General features: G+C 33.6%; 1 protein-coding gene across 2 annotated transcripts in view; it reads left to right on the forward strand.

Annotated features, from left to right (window-relative positions):
• Positions 1–24,016, forward strand: part of DZIP3 (DAZ interacting zinc finger protein 3) — a 103,545-nt gene that overhangs the window by 38,252 nt on the left and 41,277 nt on the right. For both annotated transcript variants that reach the window (XM_057502441.1, XM_036930785.2), the window contains exons 9-17: positions 2,861–2,980; positions 4,323–4,424; positions 5,955–6,047; positions 6,837–6,889; positions 13,833–13,909; positions 15,522–16,139; positions 17,992–18,024; positions 19,243–19,412; positions 20,229–20,273. In XM_057502441.1, coding sequence (XP_057358424.1) covers positions 2,861–2,980; positions 4,323–4,424; positions 5,955–6,047; positions 6,837–6,889; positions 13,833–13,909; positions 15,522–16,139; positions 17,992–18,024; positions 19,243–19,412; positions 20,229–20,273 — 1,311 coding nt within the window. The remainder of the gene's footprint in view (positions 1–2,860; positions 2,981–4,322; positions 4,425–5,954; positions 6,048–6,836; positions 6,890–13,832; positions 13,910–15,521; positions 16,140–17,991; positions 18,025–19,242; positions 19,413–20,228; positions 20,274–24,016) is intronic.

Genomic DNA, 24,016 nt, shown 5'->3' on the forward strand with positions numbered 1-24,016 from the left:
GTGCACCCTGGCAGTGGTGAGGTGCATGGCATCATGCTAGGTTGCCTGCTGGGAGGAAGGAGCGCCAGGAGCTGGCTCCTGCAGTCACCTCTCTAAAATTGGACCAAGACAGGGCCAAGAAAGGTGGGAAAGCCTCCTTCTTCCTACCAGGCAGTAAAGTCTGATACTCCTGTGGTTCACAGGGAAGCACCTTAGGGCTGAGCCTCCAGCAAGGGGGATGTAGTGTCTGGGGCTCATGAGAGTATCTGACCTGTTGGGCCAAGGGAGGACTGGGAATGTATCCTCCACCTGCCCTTTCCAATAAATAACGGTAAGGGTAAGATAGAGCTCTGTCCAACCCTTGCCCCTCTGACAGCCCTCACATTGCTGGCAAATCTTTCAAACAGCCACCTATGTTTTGGGTGTTAGTGGGACCTGCAGGGCATGCCTGTCCTCCATAAGTGACTGGACTCTCAGCCTCCCAGAGTGTTCCAACTGTGTTTGGTGTCCAGCCCCACTAATCATCAGAACCCAGTGAAATATGGAGTTGTGTTCCCAGAGCAGATTTCCAGGCCAAGTATGCAGAGTTCCTGAGCAACTGTCCCCTCCCCACTGTGTTGTTCTTCCTCCTGCCTGTGGGCTAGAATGGGGGAAGAGCTGGGGTCTGCTTGATGGAAGCTCTGCCGTTTTACCCTTTTCTGTGTTCTCTTCTCTTCTTTGCCAGGTTTATGTGGTCTGTTCTGCAGTCATCAGGTTCAGTTTTATTTGGTGTAGTTGCTCCCTTGGTGTGTGTGGGAGGAGGTTTCCTCCTTGCCTTCCTACTTCGCCATGTTTTTTCCTCCTCCTTAACAGCATTTAAAAAAATGACATCCTGTTCTTGTTTCATCAATGAATAACTTATTAGAGGTAAATATTAAAGGTATATGTCAGCCAGATTATGGAAGGCCTTGTAAGCCAAGTAAGGAGTTCAGACTCTATCTTAACTTTTTATGTGAAACCCATAAATACTATATGATTTATAGAATTTAGGACTTTTGATAGTTTCTGTATTTAAGGTAAAGAAGGATTAAGAAAGTGAAAAAAAACTAATAAAATAGTTACAAATGGGAGTTAGTATTCTAAAGAAAACAAAGGGTCTGGTAGAGAAAATGGAGAACACACAGACACAGACATGTACCTGAATATATCTGTATTTATATGTGTATTGTGTATATGCATATATGGCCTCTCTGGGAGGTGATATTTAAGTTAGAACCAGAAGACTGAGAATAGTGCTAGTTCAGTAAAGAGTGAGGGAAAGAGCATTTTAGGTCAGTGAAATAGAATGTGGAAAGGGTCTTAAACCTAGAAGAGCAAGTCTGAGGAACTGAAAAAATAAAACCATGTAAATTTTAGAGTGAGTGCAGATAGAGATGAATTTGAAGAGATGGACCAGAGATGACTGGTACAGGGGGAAGCCATTGAAAAGATAAGCAAGGAACAGACAGTATCTTTTTCTTTTATGTAGAAAGTGTTTTGGAGCATAATAGGTGGGCAAGAGGGGGATCAGTTAGGCAGCTTTACAGTCAGTAACCTAGGTAAAATGTAGAATGTTAGCAGTGGAGGTAGAAATGAAAGAATTTGCAATGTATTTAGGAAGAAGAATCAATAGTACTTGCTGATACATTGAATGTAAGGGATGATGGGATCCATTATGCAGTGGATCACTTCAGGATTTCTGGCTTGCAGCTAAATAAATAATGGTAGATGACAATAATGTTAAGGCCTGTGGAGGCTGTCTTAGCTTGCTAAGTTCACTGCTGTATCCTTAACAACTGGCCCATAACAGGCACTCAGTGAATATTTGTTGAATGAATGAATGCCAAAGACTGGGGGCAGGAGATGAGGAATAAGGAACAAGAAATAGTTGTAGTAGGAGAATCAGTAGATCAGTATTAAACTATTAGTTTTGAGATCTGTGAAACTGTAGTAGTTACACATATGCTCTGAGTTCCATTCTTTTGTTTTTGGCATTCCATTTGGCTATTGGCTAGCTTGGCAGGGTATGCTGCCTTCATACTGACAAGTCCTTAAATGCCTCTCCTTTCTTTTATCTTGATATTTAAAATGTTCTAGTCAATTTGGTCAAAACATCTTTATTCTTCAATATCAGCCATCAAATTCTGAATACCATTGGAAGAATGTTTTGAGTGGTGACTAGATTCATGAAATAGTCTGCAGAGGCTTATTTATCATGTTAGTACCTCAGTATATTAGAAATACTACTATTTGAAACCTTGCAATACTAATCCTGTAAGGGATAGTATTAAGGGTCTAGTCTAAGGACTTTTTTAAGTTAAACTTGATAATATGTTTCACATATGTTTAATCAGCATTTTGAAATACGAAATTGCATTCCACGTTGTAACTGAACATTGGAAGCATATTTCTGTACCATACTTCTGCCTGTAAAGACAGTGAGTGGCATACTGCACCACTGCAGTAGTCCCACTGCCAACGTGGTGTTCTGGGGACCAGTTTAAGCAGAGACTCTCTTGGGATCCCAGTGACTTATTGTTTCTATATTATCACCGCAAGAAATTCTTGATAAGAACTTGCCAGCTGTTACGCTATGGTTAGGATGATGAAGAGATGTATAGCTTCAAACATAAACTTTTTTCCTTTCTCCATGTTTATGTTCAGTAAGGAACCCAGTATTTCTAATTTAGGGCCTTCTTATATATTCTTTACTTTAAATGAGGGAAATACATTCTATTACTATTTTTTAAAAAACATAGAACTTCAAAAAGGGATATGAAATGAACATATTATTTAAGGTAAAATATTGGAATAATTGCCTTATTACTAATTCATGAGATTTATTTTTATTTTTTAAATGTAGGATCTTCTTAATAATTTTACCAAGACAACTGAAAATAATATAATGAAGCAGACCATTTGCAGTTATCTAGATTGTGAGCGATCTTGTGAAGCTGACATTTTAAAGAACACCAATTATAAGGTACTATAATTAACAACTGAGTATTTTTTAAAATGTAATCATAATGTTAAACTTGATAAAATTATTATTTGCATCAGTATTTAAAAAGAAAACTTACTTTAATTACTGTGATAATGTAGTTGAAAAATTGTTTGAATCTCTTAAAACTTAGATTCTTAGTGAGCAGAAATTATTTATACCCTGTGAGTTAATAAAAGAATGAATTAGTTTTATCAAGTATTTTGTAATATTTGTATCTCAGGTCATAGTTAATATCCCTATAATCATAGAGTGAAAATTATCTAAAATATTCCTCATAGTTAGAAATGTTTATAGGTTGAGAATATTTGCATTTTACTAAAGAGAAAAGTTGTTACTCCTCAAGAATTATGTTACTACATCAGTGATCATTATTTTTCTATGGGCCTTGGAGAAAAAAAGGTAACCAGCCTTTTTTGAAGAAATTCAGCAAAGTACTTCAAGTCTAGTTCTCAAGATGTATCCAAATAAGATTGTGGGAAATCACAAGATAAGATGAGATGTGACCATCAGTGAAAATATGACACCTCTTCCAAAAAATAATGGAATTATTGGCTGCAAGGCATGATGTATAGAGCAAATTGGGCAGTAGTTGGGGTGAAGAAAGAAGATCTATTCATTAGGGTAAGACAGGTACTGGAAAGTGGACCTGGTGAAGTGCAGGGCTCCAGGTCGGCAAGTTCAGTCTTGATTTAGGTGACTTGGTGCTGTGGTCCTAAGGCTTCCCAGGGAGGCTTCAGGGTTCCATCAGATGGGTAGGTAGCGTGTAGCAGCAGGAAGTCCTGGACACAAAACTTAGGTATTTGTCATCCAAGCAGTCCAGGTACATAAAGGAAGCAGGGCTATAGATGGCATACTGGGAATGACAATAAATCTATACCTTAGGATGATGTATTGGCTTACTGTCTGTCACTAAGAGAACAAATCTGAGGTCTGGTGATTCGTAACAGGAGATTCAGGGAAAAATGGTATGGAACTGGGTTTGGAGGAAAAGAGAAATATAAAAATGGAAATAAAGAGGAGATAGCACATTCTTCTAGAAAGGTCAGTTACTAGGTTTCTGATATTTTGTTGTATACAACATACGAAAAATATATTGACTTGTTCAAATTACTGCCTTTTATTTCTGAACAAATTTTTCTTGGCTTAATGATGTAAAACTGACTTGTAATGTTCTCTATTACCAGTGGTGTGTTAATAAATTTTGAGAGTTGTGGAAAACTCATCTAGTTACAAAATAATTTTTAAAGTGACTTAAGGTAATATTTTCTATATTAAATGAATTGCTTTTTCCATATCATTGACTTACTTTTATTTTTTCCAGGGTTTTTTTCAGTTGATGTGCAGTAAAAGCTGTTGTGTTTATTTCCATAAAGTTTGTTGGAAAAAGTTCAAGAATTTAAAATATCCAGGTGAAAATGATCAGGTATTATATTTTTCCTTCAAAGTTTTGCTACAGCATTTCTTCCTTATTTCTTCTCTTTTTCTCTTTCCCCTTCATTTCTTCTGCTCAGTTTCTTCCTCCTCTTTCTTTTCTCCCTCTCTTTTTTCTTTCCCTATTCTCTCTGATGCTTTTCTCCTTACTATTACTTACTCATCATCATTTATGAAACAGACCTATGTAGGGGATACTCTGCTAGTTACTCTGCTTAGTGATTTTGTTAATTTGTTCCTTTCCTGTTAGAAGCTTATATAAACTCTTAAGAATAGAAATATTGTTGCATATATTCACATAAAGACATAGAATCAAAGAATATAATTTCTTAAGAAACAAGAAGGGCAATTAAACAATTTCAGAGATTATATAATTATATCATTTAAACTATTTTACATAGTTTATATTTTAAGGGTAAAAAGCAATGATAAATTTTAAAATCTTCAAAAATCTGTTTGTAATTATATTTATCTAACATCATAATTAAATTGAATTATTTGACACTAAAATTAAAGTAGAAATCCAAAGCCTGATTCTATTTTAATTACTCTTTAGTGAGCTAATGACCATACACTGGGTCTGTACTGTTTGGCTCTAGAGTGTTTACATTGTGTAAACAACAGAAAATGCTTACAAAGCAATTGTGGTGTAGTAGAAAGAACATTGTTCATGGAGTTGGGAGATCTGAGTTCCAGTCCAGATTGATCTACTTACTAGTTTTTTTTAATTAGGCTGGTACTTCAACTGCTCTGAGACTCATTTTTGTAAACCATAGAGTGAGGGAGGATACTAATACAACTTCATAAGATTGTTGTGAGGATTAACAGATGCAACAGATGAACTTGTATTGTACATTGTATAAAGTGTTATATTTCATTTTTTTAAGTAGCTTGTAAGCACTTCTCACTTTCTCTGATTTCTAGGGCAAACAGCAGTGCTCAACTTTAGAAAGAGAAGTAAAAGAAAACTAAATAACAAGAGGATATAGCAAATCAGAACCAGAGAAAAGACTTATCATTTTTAATCTTTTTTCCCTGGAATCCTCAAGTATCTGATAGAAATTCAGTATTCCTTTTTACAGTTACTTAATTGGAACATTTTACTTGAAGTTGCTTTCCCTTGGGGCAGCAAATAGATTTTAGGCTGTAATATAGCTACTTGAAGATTTTGAAGTAAAAATAATGACAGAGAAAAGTGCAATCAGGCATTTTAAATAGGAAATCCATTGATAAATGAAATGGACTATTTTTGAACAGCTAACTCTCAAATGTTTATTCATGTCTTTTATTTTACCATCTAGCAACATCTACTTCTTTTTCTTTTTTATTAAGGTATCATTGATATACAATCTTATGAAGGTTTCACATGAGCAACATTGTGGTTACTACATTTACCCATATTAGCAACATCTACTTCTAACTTTAAATGTAGTCAGATTTGCGCATCAGTGATTTTTTCCTATTTTTATTGTCTGTATTTTTTCTGTTGATAATTTATTATTTTTTCTCTTAATATCTTTAGAGTTTTAGTGGGAAAAAATGTTTGAAGGAAGGATGTACAGGTGACATGGTAAGGATGCTACAATGTGATGTACCTGGAATTGTCAAAATTCTGGTGAGTATCTATTTCTTGTTTTTCTTGCTTTTTTTGCTGTAATGATCTTTTTTTTACTTCAAATAGATTTGGGAATCATAATAGTATTCTAGTCATAGTCTTTCTATTTGATGATGACTAAGCTTTCCGACCTTTTCATTGCTTTGATTGGTTTTATTGCTTTTATTTCATTGCTTTTATTTAAGAGGTCCTTAAGAATAAGAAAATTTTAAAAGAGATACACACACACACAACCAGAGAAACAGACAAAGTAGGCCATAGCTATATCAATGAGGAAAATCTATCATGAGCTTGGACAGTAATCTAATCCATTGAAGGTCAAAAATAATTTTAGACTTTTTTCTGAACCTCTTTTAGTCTCTAAGCATCTTCCTATGAAAATACTTATAGAATATCACATATATTATCTATTATATAAAATTAACTCAAATGGTATTCATTTTATTTCTTTAATTAATGAAATGTCTTGTTGAATTTTTAGTTTATAAATATCAAAATTACAAATAGAAATATACATTATGTATTTCTTCATCTTGATTATGCTCTTTTTGATTTGTCATTTAAATCCTGTAGTGATGTAAAGTAGAATTGCTTTTTAAGATCAACTCTAGTTTGTTGTTTGATTAGGATTGTTATGGCTCATCTTGTTATTACTTCTGTTTTATTTGTTTTATATTCTCCATAGCTTCATTCTCACTGCCTTTTTTTTAATGTTAAGGCTAAGAAGTAACATTAAAGAATTTTGAAAATTGAACTACTCTAGGGCTATTTTTTTTCCATCACTTGCAGTTTGAAGTTGTGAGAAAGGATGAATATATAACCATTGAAAATTTAGGAGCAAGGTAAGCTTGAAATAATTTTTTCTGAGCATGTGTATATTTTTCAGTTGCTTCTGTCTTCTGTGTTTCTGTCACTTGTTGGAGCTCCTTTAAACTTACCGGTAGTATTAATTGTGTGAAAAAAATTGCATTTAGCTAACATTTGTCTCACCCTTTCTCCTAACTTCGTAGACATTTAAATTCTAAATCAGGAAAGGAGAAATTATGTGGATGCTTTCCCCTGAAATATGAGAATATCCTTTGCTTAAAACAAAACTTATTTTTCTTAGTTATTTAAAGTAGGTTGTTATGATATGAAAACTTCCTCCTAGCTTTCAAAACTCATCCAGACCTCTAAGCTTGTCTGACCATTAGAATTGTCCTTTTTCTCAGAAAGAAAACTGTATTTGCTCACAACTGAACTCCTAATCTTTCTTCTCAACACTGCTCTGTAACTTCGTTTTAAGTCCAACCAATTCAACTTCATAATTGTATTGTAAATGCCTCCTTATTTCTGCCCTTGCACCTCTAGTAAACTAAATGAAGTTATTATTTCTCATTTGGAGTTCTGAAACAGCTTACCTGGTCTTTCTGTCTCTAGTTTTACCTTTCTTCAGTCTCTTGTTTACATACCACCAACAGTATTTTTCTAAAATGAAAATTGAAATGTATCATTTCTGTGCTTGAAAATCTTTAAGGCTTCTCATTTCTCGTAATTAAGTTTAGACTCATTCTCTTGGCTCTTCTGTCACCTTGGTCACTGCTGAACTCACTGTTATCATCTCTTTTCCTACTATATATGCACCAACTATACTGAGCTTCTTTTAGTTTGAGTGTGACATTTATTTGCCTCCAGGGCTTACCTGGAATACTCTATTCCTTTGGCTTTGCCTGGTTAAAACTTCTGAAAAGCCTTACTTAGATAAGAAAAAAGTGTTTCTCTCATGTATGCCTTCTACTTCTTCTATCAAAACATCTACCAAGTTCTATTATATTTTCTTGGCTCTCCTCTCCATTTTTACTATAACCTCTATAGAGGCAAGAATTTTATCCTGCTTGCTAGTATATTCACAGTACATAGCATAATGCCATATAGATACTGGGCATATAATATAGCTGGCACCCAATAAATACATGACAGATGTAGAGATTCTGAATGCCATTATTCTGCAGTGGGTATATTACTTTAGTTTTGGTGGGCAGTTAACTTGGTTGGATATGAATTGTGAACTCTTTTTTTCTTGAATGGCAGTTTCAGTTTCAATTCAGATTTTTTTTGCCTTTAGCCAGACTGCTTTGAGCTGTTCCACATGTGTGGTTCTGCAGTCAGTCAGAGATGTGGCTAGAAAGGATCTCTTTTTTCTTTCCTTTCTGGGATTCCCCCACTCTCTTCAGTAGCCATGGTTCTTCGGCTTTAATTTTCTGTTTCCTTCAGCCAAGGATGTTTTTGTTTTCTATTAGACTATACTTAGCCTCAGGCTAAAAGCTCTAAATTCGTGAATTTACTGATTTCCTGCATTCCTCTCCATCTTTCTTCTGAGCATGTGCACCGCATCCTGCTACTTCACAGGGTTGATCTGTTCCTTTCTCTCTCCAGTGCCTTCAGGGAGTTGCTTTTTGTAGTTTCCCAGGCTTTATAGTTTGTTTTCTATGGTGGAATCATCTGGTAACTGGATTTTAATTACCAAAAGTGGAAGAGCTACTTCATGTGGCTTTATGAATCAGTGACAAAATGGCTATATTTTTTACTTTAAAATGCTTTATTATTAAGCTATACATAAAGAAAGCTCACAAGATATAAATGCAGTTTAACAAATAATGATAAAGCAGACACTTGTGTGGCCCACCCAAGTCAATAAACAGAATTTTGCCAGCACTCCAGAAACACCCAGTGTGCCCCTCCCTAGCTCTTATTCTCCTAGGTAACTTATCCTGACCTTCACAGTAATCATTTCTTTGGTCTTGTTTATAAATGTACTGATTATAAATGCATTTCTAAACACTGAAGTTTTTTTATAGGCTGAGTTTTTCAAACTATAGTTTATATATAATTAAACTCACTCTTTAAAAATATAGTACATTTAAATGAGTTTCTTTATATAGTCAGGTAACCACTACCATGATCAAGACAGAGAACATTTCTTTCCCAAAAAGTTCCTCCAAAATCTCTTTTTCAGTCTTTTCCTTCCCCTCAACCTCAAATCCCTGGTAACCACTGACAGGATTTCTGTCCTGATTATACTGCTTTTTTCATTACTGTCCTATAGTAGGAAAACTTTTTGCATCTGGATTTTTTTACTTAGCATAATGGCTTTTGAGATTTTTCCATTATTGCATGCATCAGTAGTTTATTTTTTTGTCTGTTGCTGAGTAGTCTTCCATTGTATAGATGTACTACAACTTATTTATCTGTTCAACAGTTGATGTCATTTGAGTTGTTTCTGGGTTTTGGCTATTACAATAAAGCTGCTATAAGTATTCATGTATTGTTGTTTGTGTACACATATGCTTTCATTTCTCGGGTAAATTACTAAGATCAGGATTGCTGGGCAATATGGTATGTGTTTAATGTTGTAAGAAACTGCCAAACTATACATTTTACCAAACTTGTCAATATTATAGGAGAGTTATAGTTTCTCTGCATCATCTCCTGCACTGGTATTATCAATTTAAAAAATTTCAGCCATATTAATAGGTGGGTATGGTATTCTGTGGTTTTAATATGCATTTGCCTAATGACTAATGAATTTGACTGTCTTTTCATGTATTTATTTGCCACCTGTTTATCTTTGGTGAGCTATCTGTTCAAATCTTTTACCCATTTTTCATTGGATTGTTTAATCTTATTTTTGAATTGTAAGGTTTCTTTGTATATTCTGGACATAAGTTCTCTATCTAATATGTATTTTTAAAGTATTTTATCCCAGTCTGTGGCTTGTCTGTGTTTTCTAAAACATATCTTTCAAAAAGCAGAAATTGTTAGTTTTAATGAAGTCTCATTTATCCATTATTTCTTTTATGCTTCATGCTTTTTGTGTTCCATTTAAGAAAATTTTGTGCAATTCAAAATCACAAAGATATTTTATGTCAGTTTAAATGTACTATATTTTTAAAGAGTGAGTTTAATTGTATATAAACTATAGTTTGAAAAACTTAGCCTATATTTTCCCTAACTTTTTATAGATTATGGTTTACATTTAGATTTATAATCCATTTTTTGGGTTATTTTTTATATATGGTATAACATAAGGGTAAGGATTCAATCTGTCCCATATGGATATCCAGATGTTCTAGCACTGTTTGATGACAAACAATACTTTACCTCTTGAATTGATGAGATATACACTCACACACACACACACACTATACACCCATACACAATCATATGTAGTCTATTTCTGAACTCATTTTTCTGTTCCACTCATTTACCTGTCTATTCACTAGTACCACACTCTTGATTACTATAGCTTTGTATTACCTTTTGAAATTAGGTGGTATGAGTTTATTATTTTTAAAAACTTTTTTCCCTGTTATAGATACTTTGCTATTCCATAATAAATTATAAATTTTAGAAACACCTTATAAATGTCTCCAGACTTTTGGTTGAGATTTTGATTGGGATTGTTTAAATCTATAGATCAGTTTGGGCATGCTTCACATCTTAACAGTATTGAGACTTTCCATCCATGGCCATGGTGTATCATTTCATTTAATTAGATATTCTTTGCTATCAGGAATGTTTTGTAGTTTCCTGTATACAATCTTGTAAATGTTTGTTAAATTTATCCATATTTATTTGATTTTTTTAATACTTATGCAAATGATACTTTGAAAATTTCTATTTCTAGCTATTTGTATTATATATAATTGATTTGTGTATATTGAACATGTATCCTGTGACTTGGTATTTAATAGTTCTAATATCTTATATATAGATTCTTAGAGGTTTTCTACAGATAATCATGTCATCTGTGGATAAAGAATTTATATTTTTTCCAATCTGTATGCTTTTTATTTTTATTATTGCAGTGGTTATTACTATTTTTATTTATTATTTTATTTACTAAGATTGTACAGATTAACATTTTACAATGTCAAATTCAAGTGGTAAGCACAGACATCTTTGCCTTTTCCAGATCTTTGGGAGAAGGCTTCAATTTTTCACCATTTAGCTGTGATGAATTGCTGTGGATTTTTTATAGATTCCCTTTTTTAGGTTAAAGAAATTTTTTTTCTACTTCTCTGAAAATTTTTATCATGAGTGGATATTGAACTAATGCTTTTCTGGATGCACTGAGTTGATCATACAGTTTTCTTCTTTAATCTGTTAATATGCTGAATTACATTATTATTTTCAAATGTTGAATCAACTTGCCTTCTTGGAATAAATAACAGTTGGTCTATTTATTTTTTCCATATTGCTGCTGGGATTTTTTTCCTGGCTTTATTGAGATAAAACTGACATAACATTGTTTAAGTTTAAGGTGTACAGGGTAATGATTTGATATATATATGTATTGTGAAATAATTACCACAGTAAGGTTAGTTGACACATCATATAGTTAACACTTACTTTGTGTGGTGATAATTTTTAAGATCTTCTTTCTTAGCAACTTTCAAGTATACAATATAGTATTGTTAACTATAGTCACCATGACATACATGGGTTTCCCAGTTTGTACCTTTTAACCCCATTATGCATTTTCTCTATACTCCCACCCTTGGCAACCAACAATATCTGTTTGTGTAAGTTCAGAGTGTTTTAGCTCCTCCATGTGAGATCATATTGTGTTTATCTTTCTCTGTCTTGCTTGCTTCACTTAGCATACCACCTTCCAGATTCATCATGTTGTCACAAATGGCAGAATTTCCTGCCTTTTTAATGGCCGAATAATATTCCATGTGTGTGTGTGTACACACTCTACCACATTTTCTTTATCCATTTCTTTATTATCATTGATAGACACTTCAGTTGTTTCCATGTCTTAGCTATTGTAAATAATGCTTCAGTGAACACAGGGATGTAGCTGTCTCTTGAAGACAAAGATTTCATTTCCTTAGGATATATAATATATACCCAGAAGTGGGATTGCTGGGTCAATTCTATTTGTAATATTTTGAGGAATCTCCATTCTGTTTTCCACAGTGGCTCTATCCATTTGTATTTCTACCAATAGTGTACAAGGGTTCTGTTTTCTCCACATCCTCACTAGCACTTGTTATCTCTTGTCTTTGTGATACTAGCCATTCTAATAGTGTTATGGATATCGCATATATTTTTGATTTGCATTTTCCTGATGATTTGTAATGTTGAGAAACTTTTCATAAATCTGTTGGCTAGTTTATATTTTCTTTGGATTAGTATTTGCATGATATATATCCTCTTGCATTCATTTAGCTCAACCTATATATGTTTTGTATTTAAAGAGAGTTTCTTACAGCATAGGTCATTTTTTATATCCAACTTGACAATGTCTTTTTTTAAATTGGGATGTTTATTTCATGTAAGTTTGCTGTAATTATTGATATGGTTGGATTTAAATCTGCCATCTTCCTGGTTGTTTTCAATTTCCCCCATGTGTTCCTTGTTTTTCCTGTTTTTTTAATTGATGTATAGATGGTATACAATATCATATTCCTGTTTTTTGGTTTTTTTTTTAGTAGGACTTAATGATACACATTTTTAACTTATCAAAGTCTGTTTTCAAATAATACACTATGTCAAGTATAGAGTATAGTGTAGGATCCTTACAATAATATATTTCCATTTCTTCCCATCTTTTAAAACATTTGTTTCCATGTATTTTACTTCTACATATTTAAAAAATTCCATCATATTATTACTTACAAGTATTCTTATTTTTTTGTTTTGAACTTTATATACATTTAAACACTTTTTTTATTTTTTAAATAATACATTGTGTGATTCATTCCTACAATTACAGTATTTCATTTCATGACTATAATTTTTTTGTATGACTATATTTTAGTTACACTGATAGATATATAAGTTATTTCCAGATTTAGGCCATAACAACAGTGCTTTGATGAACATGCTTGTATATATCTCCAGGTGTATATGTGCAGAAGATCTTCCAGAAAATATAGCTAGAAGTAGAATTAGTAGGCCATCTATGCATATCTTCAGCAAAACAAAACTTTCTCACAGTGGTTATACCAGTTCACACTTCCACCAGCAGTATAGGAGCATTCCTTTTACTCAGTATCTTTGCCAGTACCTTATATAATTAGTTTAAAAAGCGTGCATCATAGTGGATGGTTGGTAGTGTTATGGTGGTGCTGAAGGTAAAATCAGTTAATAACAGCCACCAGCAAAATCTCGGTTTTCTTTAAATTTACGTCCTAGTGTTGTCCAGTATTCTTGTTCTGTTTTGTTTTCTGTGGGAGAGTTCATGTCAAAGCAAGGTCACAGGTTTTTCCATCTATGCTATGGTAACATTTATTTAGTGCTTATTCTATTTAATAAACATTGCTACTTTTTCCCTCAGTTTTTTTCAAATTATTTGTGTTGCTACTATGCCAATTCCTTTTTCTCTTTTTTAAAATTAGTAGTTATTAAATGCATTGAATTGAGTTTTCTTGGAATGGTAAGAAAATTCTGTGATGTAGGAGGACTTGAGAGAGGAGTTCCAGGTTTGCTGGATTTTACAATGCAGATTTATTTTTTTCTGCTATCATACAACCTTCTTACAAATAAGCAAGCTAGTCATGTGATTCTTTTTGTATGAAATCTAGCAATTTGACTTGCTTCTTAATTCCAGTGATGGTGACATTTTGGGGTTATAAAATCAGTGGTGGATTTTGTTTGTTCATTTTTCTCCTTTGCTTTTAAATTATTTCCAGGAGGAGGAGGAGAAGAAAATGTTCACTTACTTAAGCCATTCTGATGCCACAACTCTTGACTAACTTTGGTATTGACTGTAACTTAATTTTTTTCCACTTGCAGTTATAAAAACTTGATGTCTCTGAAAATCACTGATACTGATGTAAGACCGAAGATCAGTTTAAAATTTAGTACCAAAGGTATTATTTTATTTCTATATGTCTTCTCTTGAGAACTGTGTTAAAAATTTTGACTTGCTCTGTTAAGCATCATGCCATTAATAGCCATGTGTTTGTGTTTGTCATTCACTGGGCTTGAGTTTACACAAGCAAGCATCTCTTGGTGTGGATTGAATTCACAGAAAAATCAGCAGGTGTATGGGTCTCACATTAATTTGTCATCTATAAGAGGTTTGCTAGGTCTGGTGTAAGCTGTGACTACACATTGAGATTAGGCTTCAACAGATATTCCCTACCAAACCTTCCTCCCTTGTTGCATTCCCTGTTAATAGAATGAAATGGAAGGAATGAATATTTTGGGCCCAAAGCCAAGTAGTCTAAACTTAGGTACCAACTGCTCGGCACTTGGAGACCTTAAGGGCTCCTGGGCCCAAGGAGAATAGTTTGGTGGCAGTTCTTCTTGCTAGAGGGAATTGATGTCCCTGTTCCCAGCCAGCTCCTTGTTTCACAACCCAGAGAAAGTTCCCTGAGCCGTTTGCTGTGTAACCTTGCTTGCCTCCATTGTGCATTCAAGTATATCAAGCAATAATAGTAATTTAAAAATTTTTTGAAACACAGAATCATGAAGGAAATAACCAAGTTGTATTTTATGATAAGCACATATTTTGATAATCATACCAAAAACATACCATTATATACCAAATTCTTACTACTTCTAATTTACCTCAATCTATTTTCCTCATTTGGAAATGCTTCTAACCTTAAAAATACTGAAGGGTTCAGTCTCATGCCATATTCCATTTCACTGATGAAATACCTACTTAATTATTAATTTATTTTTTGAGAGGGTAAGAACATGAGGTTCATTATTAGATCATTGTGTCTCAAGCTTTAATATATATTTAAATCATCTGGTGGTTTTTAAAAAAAATGTAGGTTCCAATTTGGGTGGAGCCTGAGGTCCTGCATTTCTAACATTCACCATGTGGGTGCTGCTGGTACAAAGCATTGGATTTCTTGGGCAGTCAAGGCATTTATGTCTTGAAATAGTTCTGTATTGTCCAATATGGTAACTACTAGCCATGTCCGGGTTTTAAATTTAAATTAATTAAAATTAGATGCAATTTCAAACTCAATTCCTTTGTCAGACAAGCAGCATTTCCAGTATTTAGTGGCTAGTAGACAGTGCAAATCTAAAACATTTTCATCTCAGAAAGTTCTACTGGACAGTGCTGATTAAGATACAATATAATTGCCTAAGTACAATTAAACATTGGCAGTTACCATTTTTGACAATCTTCAGAATTTTCAATTCTGGCCTAATACTTTTATGCCATTTGGTTTTTATACCAAAGCTTATTTACTTGAAGAAAACCTTGGATGGTTGAAAGGCTTCTGTGGTAATTAGTCTTTGTGATTACTTTTGCTTGGGAACATACTGTTTTTGTTTGGATTTTTTGACAGCTAGACTGATAGCAGATGCTTATTGAGCACTGGCTGTGGCAAAGCACTGCACTGTACTTCATTCTTTGAAATAGTCCCTATCATTCAGGGACGTAGGATGTAATGCCAGAGCCACATAGAAAAAGAGCATTAATGTGGAATGTTTTGACTTCTCAAAATTCATTTTCAGATGAAATGCCTATCTTCAAACTTGATTATAATTATTTCTATCATCTGCTTCATGTAATTATAATTTCTGGTACTGACATTGTCCGGCAAATATTTGATGAGGCTATGCCACCCCCTCTTTTGAAAAAAGAGCTTCTTATACACAAGAATGTGCTGGAACCCTACTACAACCATCTTTGGACCAATCACCCTTTGGGTGGAGCTTGGCATCTGCTTTATCCCCCAAACAAGGAGCTACCACAGTCCAAACAGTTTGACTTATACCTCCTATTAGCTCTCATAAAACATTTGAATGTATTCCCTGCACCCAAAAAAGGCTGGAATATGGAACCACCATCTTCTGATCTCTCTAAGTCTGCAGACATCCTGAGGCTGTGCAAATACAGGGATATCCTCCTTAGTGAGATTTTGATGAATGGTCTCACTGAGTCACAATTCAATTCAATTTGGAAAAAAGTTTCAGATATTCTTCTGCGCCTTGGGATGAAGCAAGAGGATATTGACAAAGTGAAGGAAAATCCCATTGAGAATATCTCCCTTGATTACCATCAGCTGTCCATCTACCTAGGCATACCAGTACCAGAAATCATCCAGAGGATGTTATCCTGCTATCAACAAGGTACAAAAATAATTATTTACTTCAGCTGGTAAACCTTCACGGAGTGCCTCCTATGTGCCATACACAGTGCTAAGGGTAGGAGATTCAGTGACCTCACATTCTTGGGAATCAGACTCATCAAGAAGCTAATAGAAATTACAGTGCTAGAGATATTCCAGAATACCATGGGAAATCCTAGTCTAAGAGTCCAAAAGAGCTTTCTGGAAAATAGAAGGAATTCTTAAAACAACACACAAAAAAAGGTAGCCAAGTGAAGAAGATGGAGAAGGATGTTTCAGAAGGAAACAAGAACAAATACATAGAAACATAAAAATATATTACAATGCAGGGAATTAAAAAGTTTGTCTTTATTGAGATTAAAGTAGGGGAGAGTTCATAGAATACATTCAAGAGAATTTCACTTCCCTTTTTGAGGAGTTTGTGTTTTCAGAAAGGAGTTGTTGAAGATTTTTAAGAAGAAGAGTTTTATTACTTCTGAAAAATTAGATATCTAAAACCAGGAAATACAGGTACTGTGTGTTTCAAGGATGGACTTTCAGACACTGTGGGTGTATGTTTCTCCTCCTTTCTAGCAGGACTGTGATGTTTAGTTTAAAAGCTTGGCAGTTATCCAGTGGCTGTAGTAATTTAAAAAAATCAGATAACATTTATGCAAGTGTCTAAGGTGAGCAGTGACCATTCCCAGACACTGTCTGTTGATATGGAAAGATTTCAGGCCTCCTCTCCCCCATTCCAGGATAGCTTCTCAGCTGTCATTGTGGGAACTGAGTTCAAGGCACAGTTAACACCACTGAAACCCTTGCTGTATTATTCTGGGTGACTTTTCTTGATTCTAAGTTGTTAGTTGTAGTACCTAGTGAGCAACTAATGCCCACATTGATGCTATGTAAACATACAACTTGCCAAATTTCTAGTAATTGTTGAACTGGTCCAGATTTTTTTCAGCATTAAATGGCTAAGCCCCAACCCAGTGCTCTTACTAAGACTGTGATATACCATTATGTCTTCCTGCTTAACCTTTAAGAGTTTTCTTTGAGAATAAAAAAGAATGTTGATTTGATGATTTAAGAAAATCAGTCAAGAACCCATAACTATAAATTTACTTATAAATTAGAGGTTTTTGTTTTTTTAACATTTATGATTTTAACAAAAACTCATGAGAATAAAGGTAATATTTAGGAAAATGCTTTGAAGACTAAGTAAATTCAAGACATTTCAAGCATTCCTCACTCAGGTACTCTGAAGAGCTTAAAGAACCTTTAACAGAGGCATTTCTAGCATATATCTCTTAGTAGTTATTACAGTTTCAGTTTTCATGCATGTATCTGATTATTTAATTAATATCCACTGTCCCACTAAATCTCTGTGAAAGTTTTTTTTCTTCACCATACTATCTCTAGAGCCTACACAAGGCTGATACATCGTAAGTGCTTAATAAATATTAAGGAGAGGAAGGATCAGGTTAATTCATATTGCTGAAAAAAAGGCTCAAACTTTCAGCTGGAGGTTTGCTTCATAATTGACTATTGACCTTAATATTGACTATTTCATGACCTTAGACTTTGTAAATCATAAGAATTTGCTGCTTGGTTTACAGTTATTATATTCTAGGCATTACCTATCATGATCAAATTTTTGTTTACTTTTCTTTATGGGTTTGTAACTTTCTTCTTAAAATCTAAAGATTATGTCACGTTTAAACTGAATTCATTACTGAAGCTGGTTATTTTTAGAGTTCATTATAAAATTAATTACTACTATATAAAAATCTGTTGACTTTTCTTAGCCCCAATCAGATGTTTGTTGGCTGCATTACAATTGTACACCTAAATTTTTTCTTTATGTGTCATAGGAATTGCTCTACAGTCAATAACAGGCAGTCAACGTAAGTATATTTAAAAACGGCGCTCCTCTCTCTGAGGTTGCCCATACTTTCTAAGTGCATAACTTTAACTTTTCCCCAATCTTTCAGTGCGCTTCTCTCTGAAGTAGCCTACACTCCCCTTTCTCTGAGTGTGCACTTTCTCTCTTTAAATAAAACTTAAACCTTTCAAGGTGCCTCTCCTTCTCGAGGTCGCCTGCACATTGTCTCTCTTTAAGTAAGTAACTTTAAATAAAACTTTTACTCTGCTTCAAAAAGAAAAACAAAAGCAAAGTGCTTTAAATGACCTTTCAACTTGGGATAGCTAAGGGATACCTGTAGGAATTTTACTTGGTCAGATAAACTGTGTAATAACTGCAGTTGCTTGTTAAAAGCTTGGAAAATCATGTGTGAAATTAATATTCATCAACCAAATCCAGTACAAGCCTTTTTGCTCTGCTTAGTGCATGTGTCCCAGAGTTTACCCAAGCATAGTGTTTTAACTTTTTGATACATAGGAAAAAATTTCTGCATGCATGCTCTACCTCCTCATATATGCTACTGTTGAGCTTATGTAGCTTTTGTCTAGGCTCTATACTTTTTTTTGCTAGGTGGTGAGTTGCCAATTTTTTAATTTCCATTTTTGTGCTGTTTTTTAAATGTAATTCATATTCTGCAATTAAAATTATTCTTAAGAAAGTAACACCATGAGTTTGGTTTGGGATCATCTGTGGCCAGTCAGATGAAGTCCACAATTTTTAGATTGTGGGCAACATCAAGGAGCATGGTGTCAGAGAAGAGGTCACATAATAGTGGGCTGATAACCCTTTCACAATCTTCGGTTATGAAAAAGAAGAAAAAATAAAAAGTAGATCTTATAGCTTTTACTTGTCTTCTTCATGTTTCAGATTTACATCCTAAAATAATATTAAAAGTATTAATAGGATCAGTGTCAGGATACTCAAAAACTAGTATTTTGAGTAGATGTAAGTTCTAGAATATCTAATATCTAGAATCTACTCAAGTAAAGTATTTTAGCATTTCGGTTCATACTGATTGGTTCAAGGTTAGTATATGTTCCTATTTGGTCATTGATAAATGAACATTTCATCTAGTAATTGAACAGAGTAAGATGCCTTCTATTTCTGGGATGGTGTTTTGAGGGTAAATATATTTATAACAGTGATAAGAAGCCAACATTTCATGTATCCAGATTTTGAGTGTTTTGTCTTTAATATTTAGGTATTGAAATAGAAGAGTTACAGAATGAAGAAGAAGAACTAAGTCCACCTCTCATGGAGTATAATATAAATGTGAAGTCAAACCCTGAAATACAGTTAGCAGAAATGAATAAAGATGGAACATCGATACCCAGTGAATCTTCAACAGAATCTATTAAAGATCTCCAGGAAGTATAGTTCTCATTAATATTTGAATTAGAAGACTTAACCAGGGCCTTTAGTTTGTGTTGCATGTGCTGTATTTAAAGCATCCCAGCCAGTCTTAGTTTATACTTATCCTAGTTTTCACAGAGCTTGAATTGAAATAGTTCTTTCCCCAGTAGTTCAATAATCCTTCCTGCCTTAACCATGTATTTTGCCAACATTTATTGAACACTTACAATGTGCCAGGCACTGTTCTAGATTTGTGAACATGGTTCTTCATCCTGAGTGATGGGAGTGGACATAGGATGTTATTAAAAAGTAGAAGAAAGCATTATGGGGAACAGAGGGAGAGAGAAAGGAGAAAACAGAAATATTTTAGCACCATTTGCATAAAGGTAGAATTAAAGTCATCCTGGATGGAACCTCTGTATTTCTTTACAGATAAGTTGTAACTCTTATATAGTCACTTAATGCTTTTTAGGCTTATAAGCACTAAATTTTTCATCTTATGGACCTGAATGTGTTAATTTTCTTAAAAGTGCCTTCCTTCTTTGTTACTCATGCGTACATGTGTGCAGGTGAGGATCCATGAGCTTTGTTCAGTAGCCTGCTCATTGATGTTATATATTATTCCTTTATACGTCATTGATTTCTCAAGAGCAGAAGACTAAGATTAAAATAAAAATTACAATGAAAATAATTTTCCATAGAATCTATAAAGAAAATATCTGTAATATAAGAAGATAAAAGGTTTTGGTGGTTAGAGGAAATGTATTTTTCAAAATAACCCATTGTGCAGCTTGAATTATATACTAAATAAATGATTTATTTCTTACCTGTCAGGTTAAGAGTAAACCAAAGAAAAAGAAAAAGACTAAGAATAAAAAGGTAAGAGACAGTATTGACATTATAATAGAGAGATGTCTGAATATGAACACTTAGGTTTAATGTATGGATTTACTTTAGAACTTAAAATTAGGTCAGGTAGACATATAGCACATATCACTTATGAATGTCAATAGTGTATTGAATAAATTATAGAGAAGTCTGTGTACATTAGATCCTGAGTGTTTTAAACTTACATTGTATCCTACTTTCCTAAGTCATAATTTATACATTTAAAATATAAATAAAGTAACTGAATTAGTCACTTGGATATTTCATTAATTTATGCACACTTCTGATTTAAAAAATGCATACACAATATTTTAAAAACAGCTTCTTGTCATATTTCTACTGATGTGTTCAAAAGCATTTTTCAAAACCTTAAGAAATCTTGATTTTCTTCTTTTTGTCTGAGACTGCCAGCAATGCATTAATGTACAAAAATGGTATAAATGGAAGAAACTTCTTTTATGCTTCTTCCTTGTTTTTTGCCAATTGCAAAATGAACAAGTTATTGTTTATAACACAGTTTTAGCAGGAAGTCTCTTAATTGCTTGGAAAATTTCAAAGGAATGCTAAGTTTTTGTGGGTTTTTTTGGCTTAATTTAAAATTAAAATTTTATTTTTTTGGAGCAGTTTTTCTTGTTCAGAGCAAAACTGAGAAGGTACAGAGATTTCCCATGCATAACCTTCCCCATTATCAATGTCTCCCAGCAGTCATTAACATATCATCATCACCTGAAGTTCATCCTTGGCATTTGGTTCACTCTTGATGTTATGTATTCCTATGTATTTGTACTCAAGTCTTTTTATCAAGCATATAGCTAACCACTGTGCCATGTAAACTGTATTGTGGAGAAAATGTTATTTTCTGGCCTGAAACACATATTTATAATCTAGATATACTCTGAGATCATATTATAAACTAAATGAAACTATTTGCTCAACTATAATCTGGTAGGGCCATGTTATTATTAGTCATTTGAAAGTATACACAAAATTTAATCATAAATTATCACAAGGTAAATTTACAAAATACTAAAGTCAAGAACAAAATAGAGATTATTTATACTCTGATCAATAAAGTATCAATATCATTGTCATACTTATCATCACTATCATTGTAATTTACCATTTCACTTTTAAAACTTATCTTGAAAATTATGTTTTTAAAAAACATAGTATAACAACTTTTTTTCTTACTTTTAAATAGTTCTTATCTGATAAAATACAGCTTGGCTTGTTAGTTTAGCTGATACTTTTTATTTTTGCTGAAACAGTAAGTCTTAGGTCTAATACTACGTAAAGCTAGCCAAGTAAATCCACAGCTGTCAGGCCATAAGTCTAAGTTCCAAATGTGTATAGTTTGTCTCTTCTATACCTTCAAAATATTAAAATATGGTATCACTCATATTCTCAATTTTAATTAAGTGGAAAGCCCCACTTCTATGTCATATTTAAAAGGAGTGAATACAACTGGAAATAAATGTAAATGCCATTCAAAAATTCATATATTAGTAATACTGAAATTTCTTATTAAATGTCAGCAACTACCTAGGAATTTTTTTAACATCCTGAATTTTTTTCTGACTTATTTTATTAAAAGAAGTTGAAATACTTTGGTATTTGGTATCAAGGTAAAATTTGGACATTAGAAATGAGATCTTGTATCTTGTATCTTACATCTAAAATTTGGATGCATGGAACCTAAAAAATGCTGAAATTGTAGCAAATGACTATTTCACACAGAACAGTCCTGTTAATATACTCAATTACTGCTAGTGTAGGTACAAAGAACTGTCTAGTTGTAGTGTAAGCAACCAGTTATAAAAAAGACAGTCAATCAAATTCTCTAATAAGATGTTTTTTTTTTTTTTTTAGATAATTATTTTTTATTGAAGGGTAGTTGACACACAGTATTACATTACATTAGTTTCAGGTGTACAACACAGTGATTCAACATTTATATACATGATAATTCTAAGTACCAGCTATCACCATACCAAGTTGTTACAATATTTTGACTATATTCCTTATGCTATACATTACATCCCGGTTGCTTATTTATTTTACAATTGGAAGTGTGTACTTTTTCTTGGTTGTTGTTGTTAGGGCATCTCTCATTTTTATTGATCAAATGGTTGTTAACAACAATAAAATTCTGTATAGGGGAGTCAATGCTCAATGCACAATCATTAATCCACCCCAAGCCTAATTTTCGTCAGTCTCCAATCTTCTGAAGCATAACGAACAAGTTCTTACATGGAGAACAAATTCTTACATAGTGAATAAGTTACATGGTGAACAGTACAAGGGCAGTCATCACAGAAACTTTTGGTTTTGCTCATGCATTATGAACTATAAACAGTCAGTTCAAATATGAATACACATTTGATTTTTATACTTGATTTATATGTGGATACCACATTTCTCTCTTTATTATTTTTAATAAGATGCTGAAGTGGTAGGTAGATACAACATAAAGGTAGAAAACATAGTTTAGTGTTGTAAGAGAGCAAATGTATATGATCAGGTGTGTGCCTGTAGACTATGTGTTAATCCAAGCTAGACAAGGGCAATAAAACATCCACATATGCAGAAGATTTCTCTCAGAACAGGGGGGGTGAGGTTCTAAGCCTCACCTCTGTTGATCCCCAATTTCTCACCTGATGACCCCCCAGCGACTGTGCCTGTCTTAGGTTGTTCCTCCCTTGAGGAATCTTACCCGTCTCTGGCTAACCAGTCATCTTCCGGGGCCACACAGGGAAATGTTAAGTTGGTAAGTGAGAGAGAAGCCTTATTGTTTGAAATGGTTAGCTTTTTATTTCTTTGCATATTTATGCCCTGTGGCTTCTATGCCCAGCATTTGTCTTGAGGTATCTTTACCACTTGGAGGAGTTATGATACTCGGTAAATTTGATATGAGGCACGAATTCTATTTAAGGGTTGTAATTAGGAAGGAAGAAGAAAAGCTATAGAAGTAGCAGGCGGGAGAAAACATGGGAAGATTGATTATTTCTTTGACATATCTTCTTGTAGAGTAACTTCAGCATGTATATATTTTAAGCTACTACTTAAATTGCGCACACACATTAACATAATAGGAGTATAGTTACATAACCAAAGCATACCTGTAATTACCAGCCATCTCCAGTGAAACCAAGAAAACCAGTTAGGCACCCTAGGCATTTGTGAAAACTTATCAATGATATGATGGTTATTATCTAACTGAATTTGAATAGTTTGAGAAAAATCAGACAAATTAAAACAACCCATTCCTGGGCACTGTTCACATCCCATATGTTCTTTTAACAGTAAATAGTCTGTAGTTGTAAGATTTTGGAGCGCTACAATTTGCACTTCTCCTAATTCTTGGTTGAGTTCCAACAGTATAGATCCAGTCAAATTTGTTGTTTTACTGTATGCACAGGCCAGCTTAGATATCTCCTTCATTCCCATGGCAAGTCCAGGAGCTGGTGGGATGAGTGCATCTACAGCTGTAGCAGTGCGTGGATCTTTGTTGGGGTTTTTTGATGATCATCTTCTGGCATGAGTCTTCCCGAGAGTGCTGATGTTGGAAGTTCTCTTTCATATCGTTTCTTAGTTCATTTTCGGGGTAGCCAAATTAGGCTTTGATCCTCTGTATAAACACAAACAGACCCTTTGCCTACACTTTTATATGTCCTTTATATTATTGTGTAGAACTCATTAGAGGTCACCACATAGGAACTGCATTTTTTTTTTTT

The sequence above is a fragment of the Manis pentadactyla genome, chromosome 1, assembly GCF_030020395.1.
Source record: "Manis pentadactyla isolate mManPen7 chromosome 1, mManPen7.hap1, whole genome shotgun sequence".
In the NCBI taxonomy this organism is placed as follows: Eukaryota; Metazoa; Chordata; class Mammalia; order Pholidota; family Manidae; genus Manis; species Manis pentadactyla.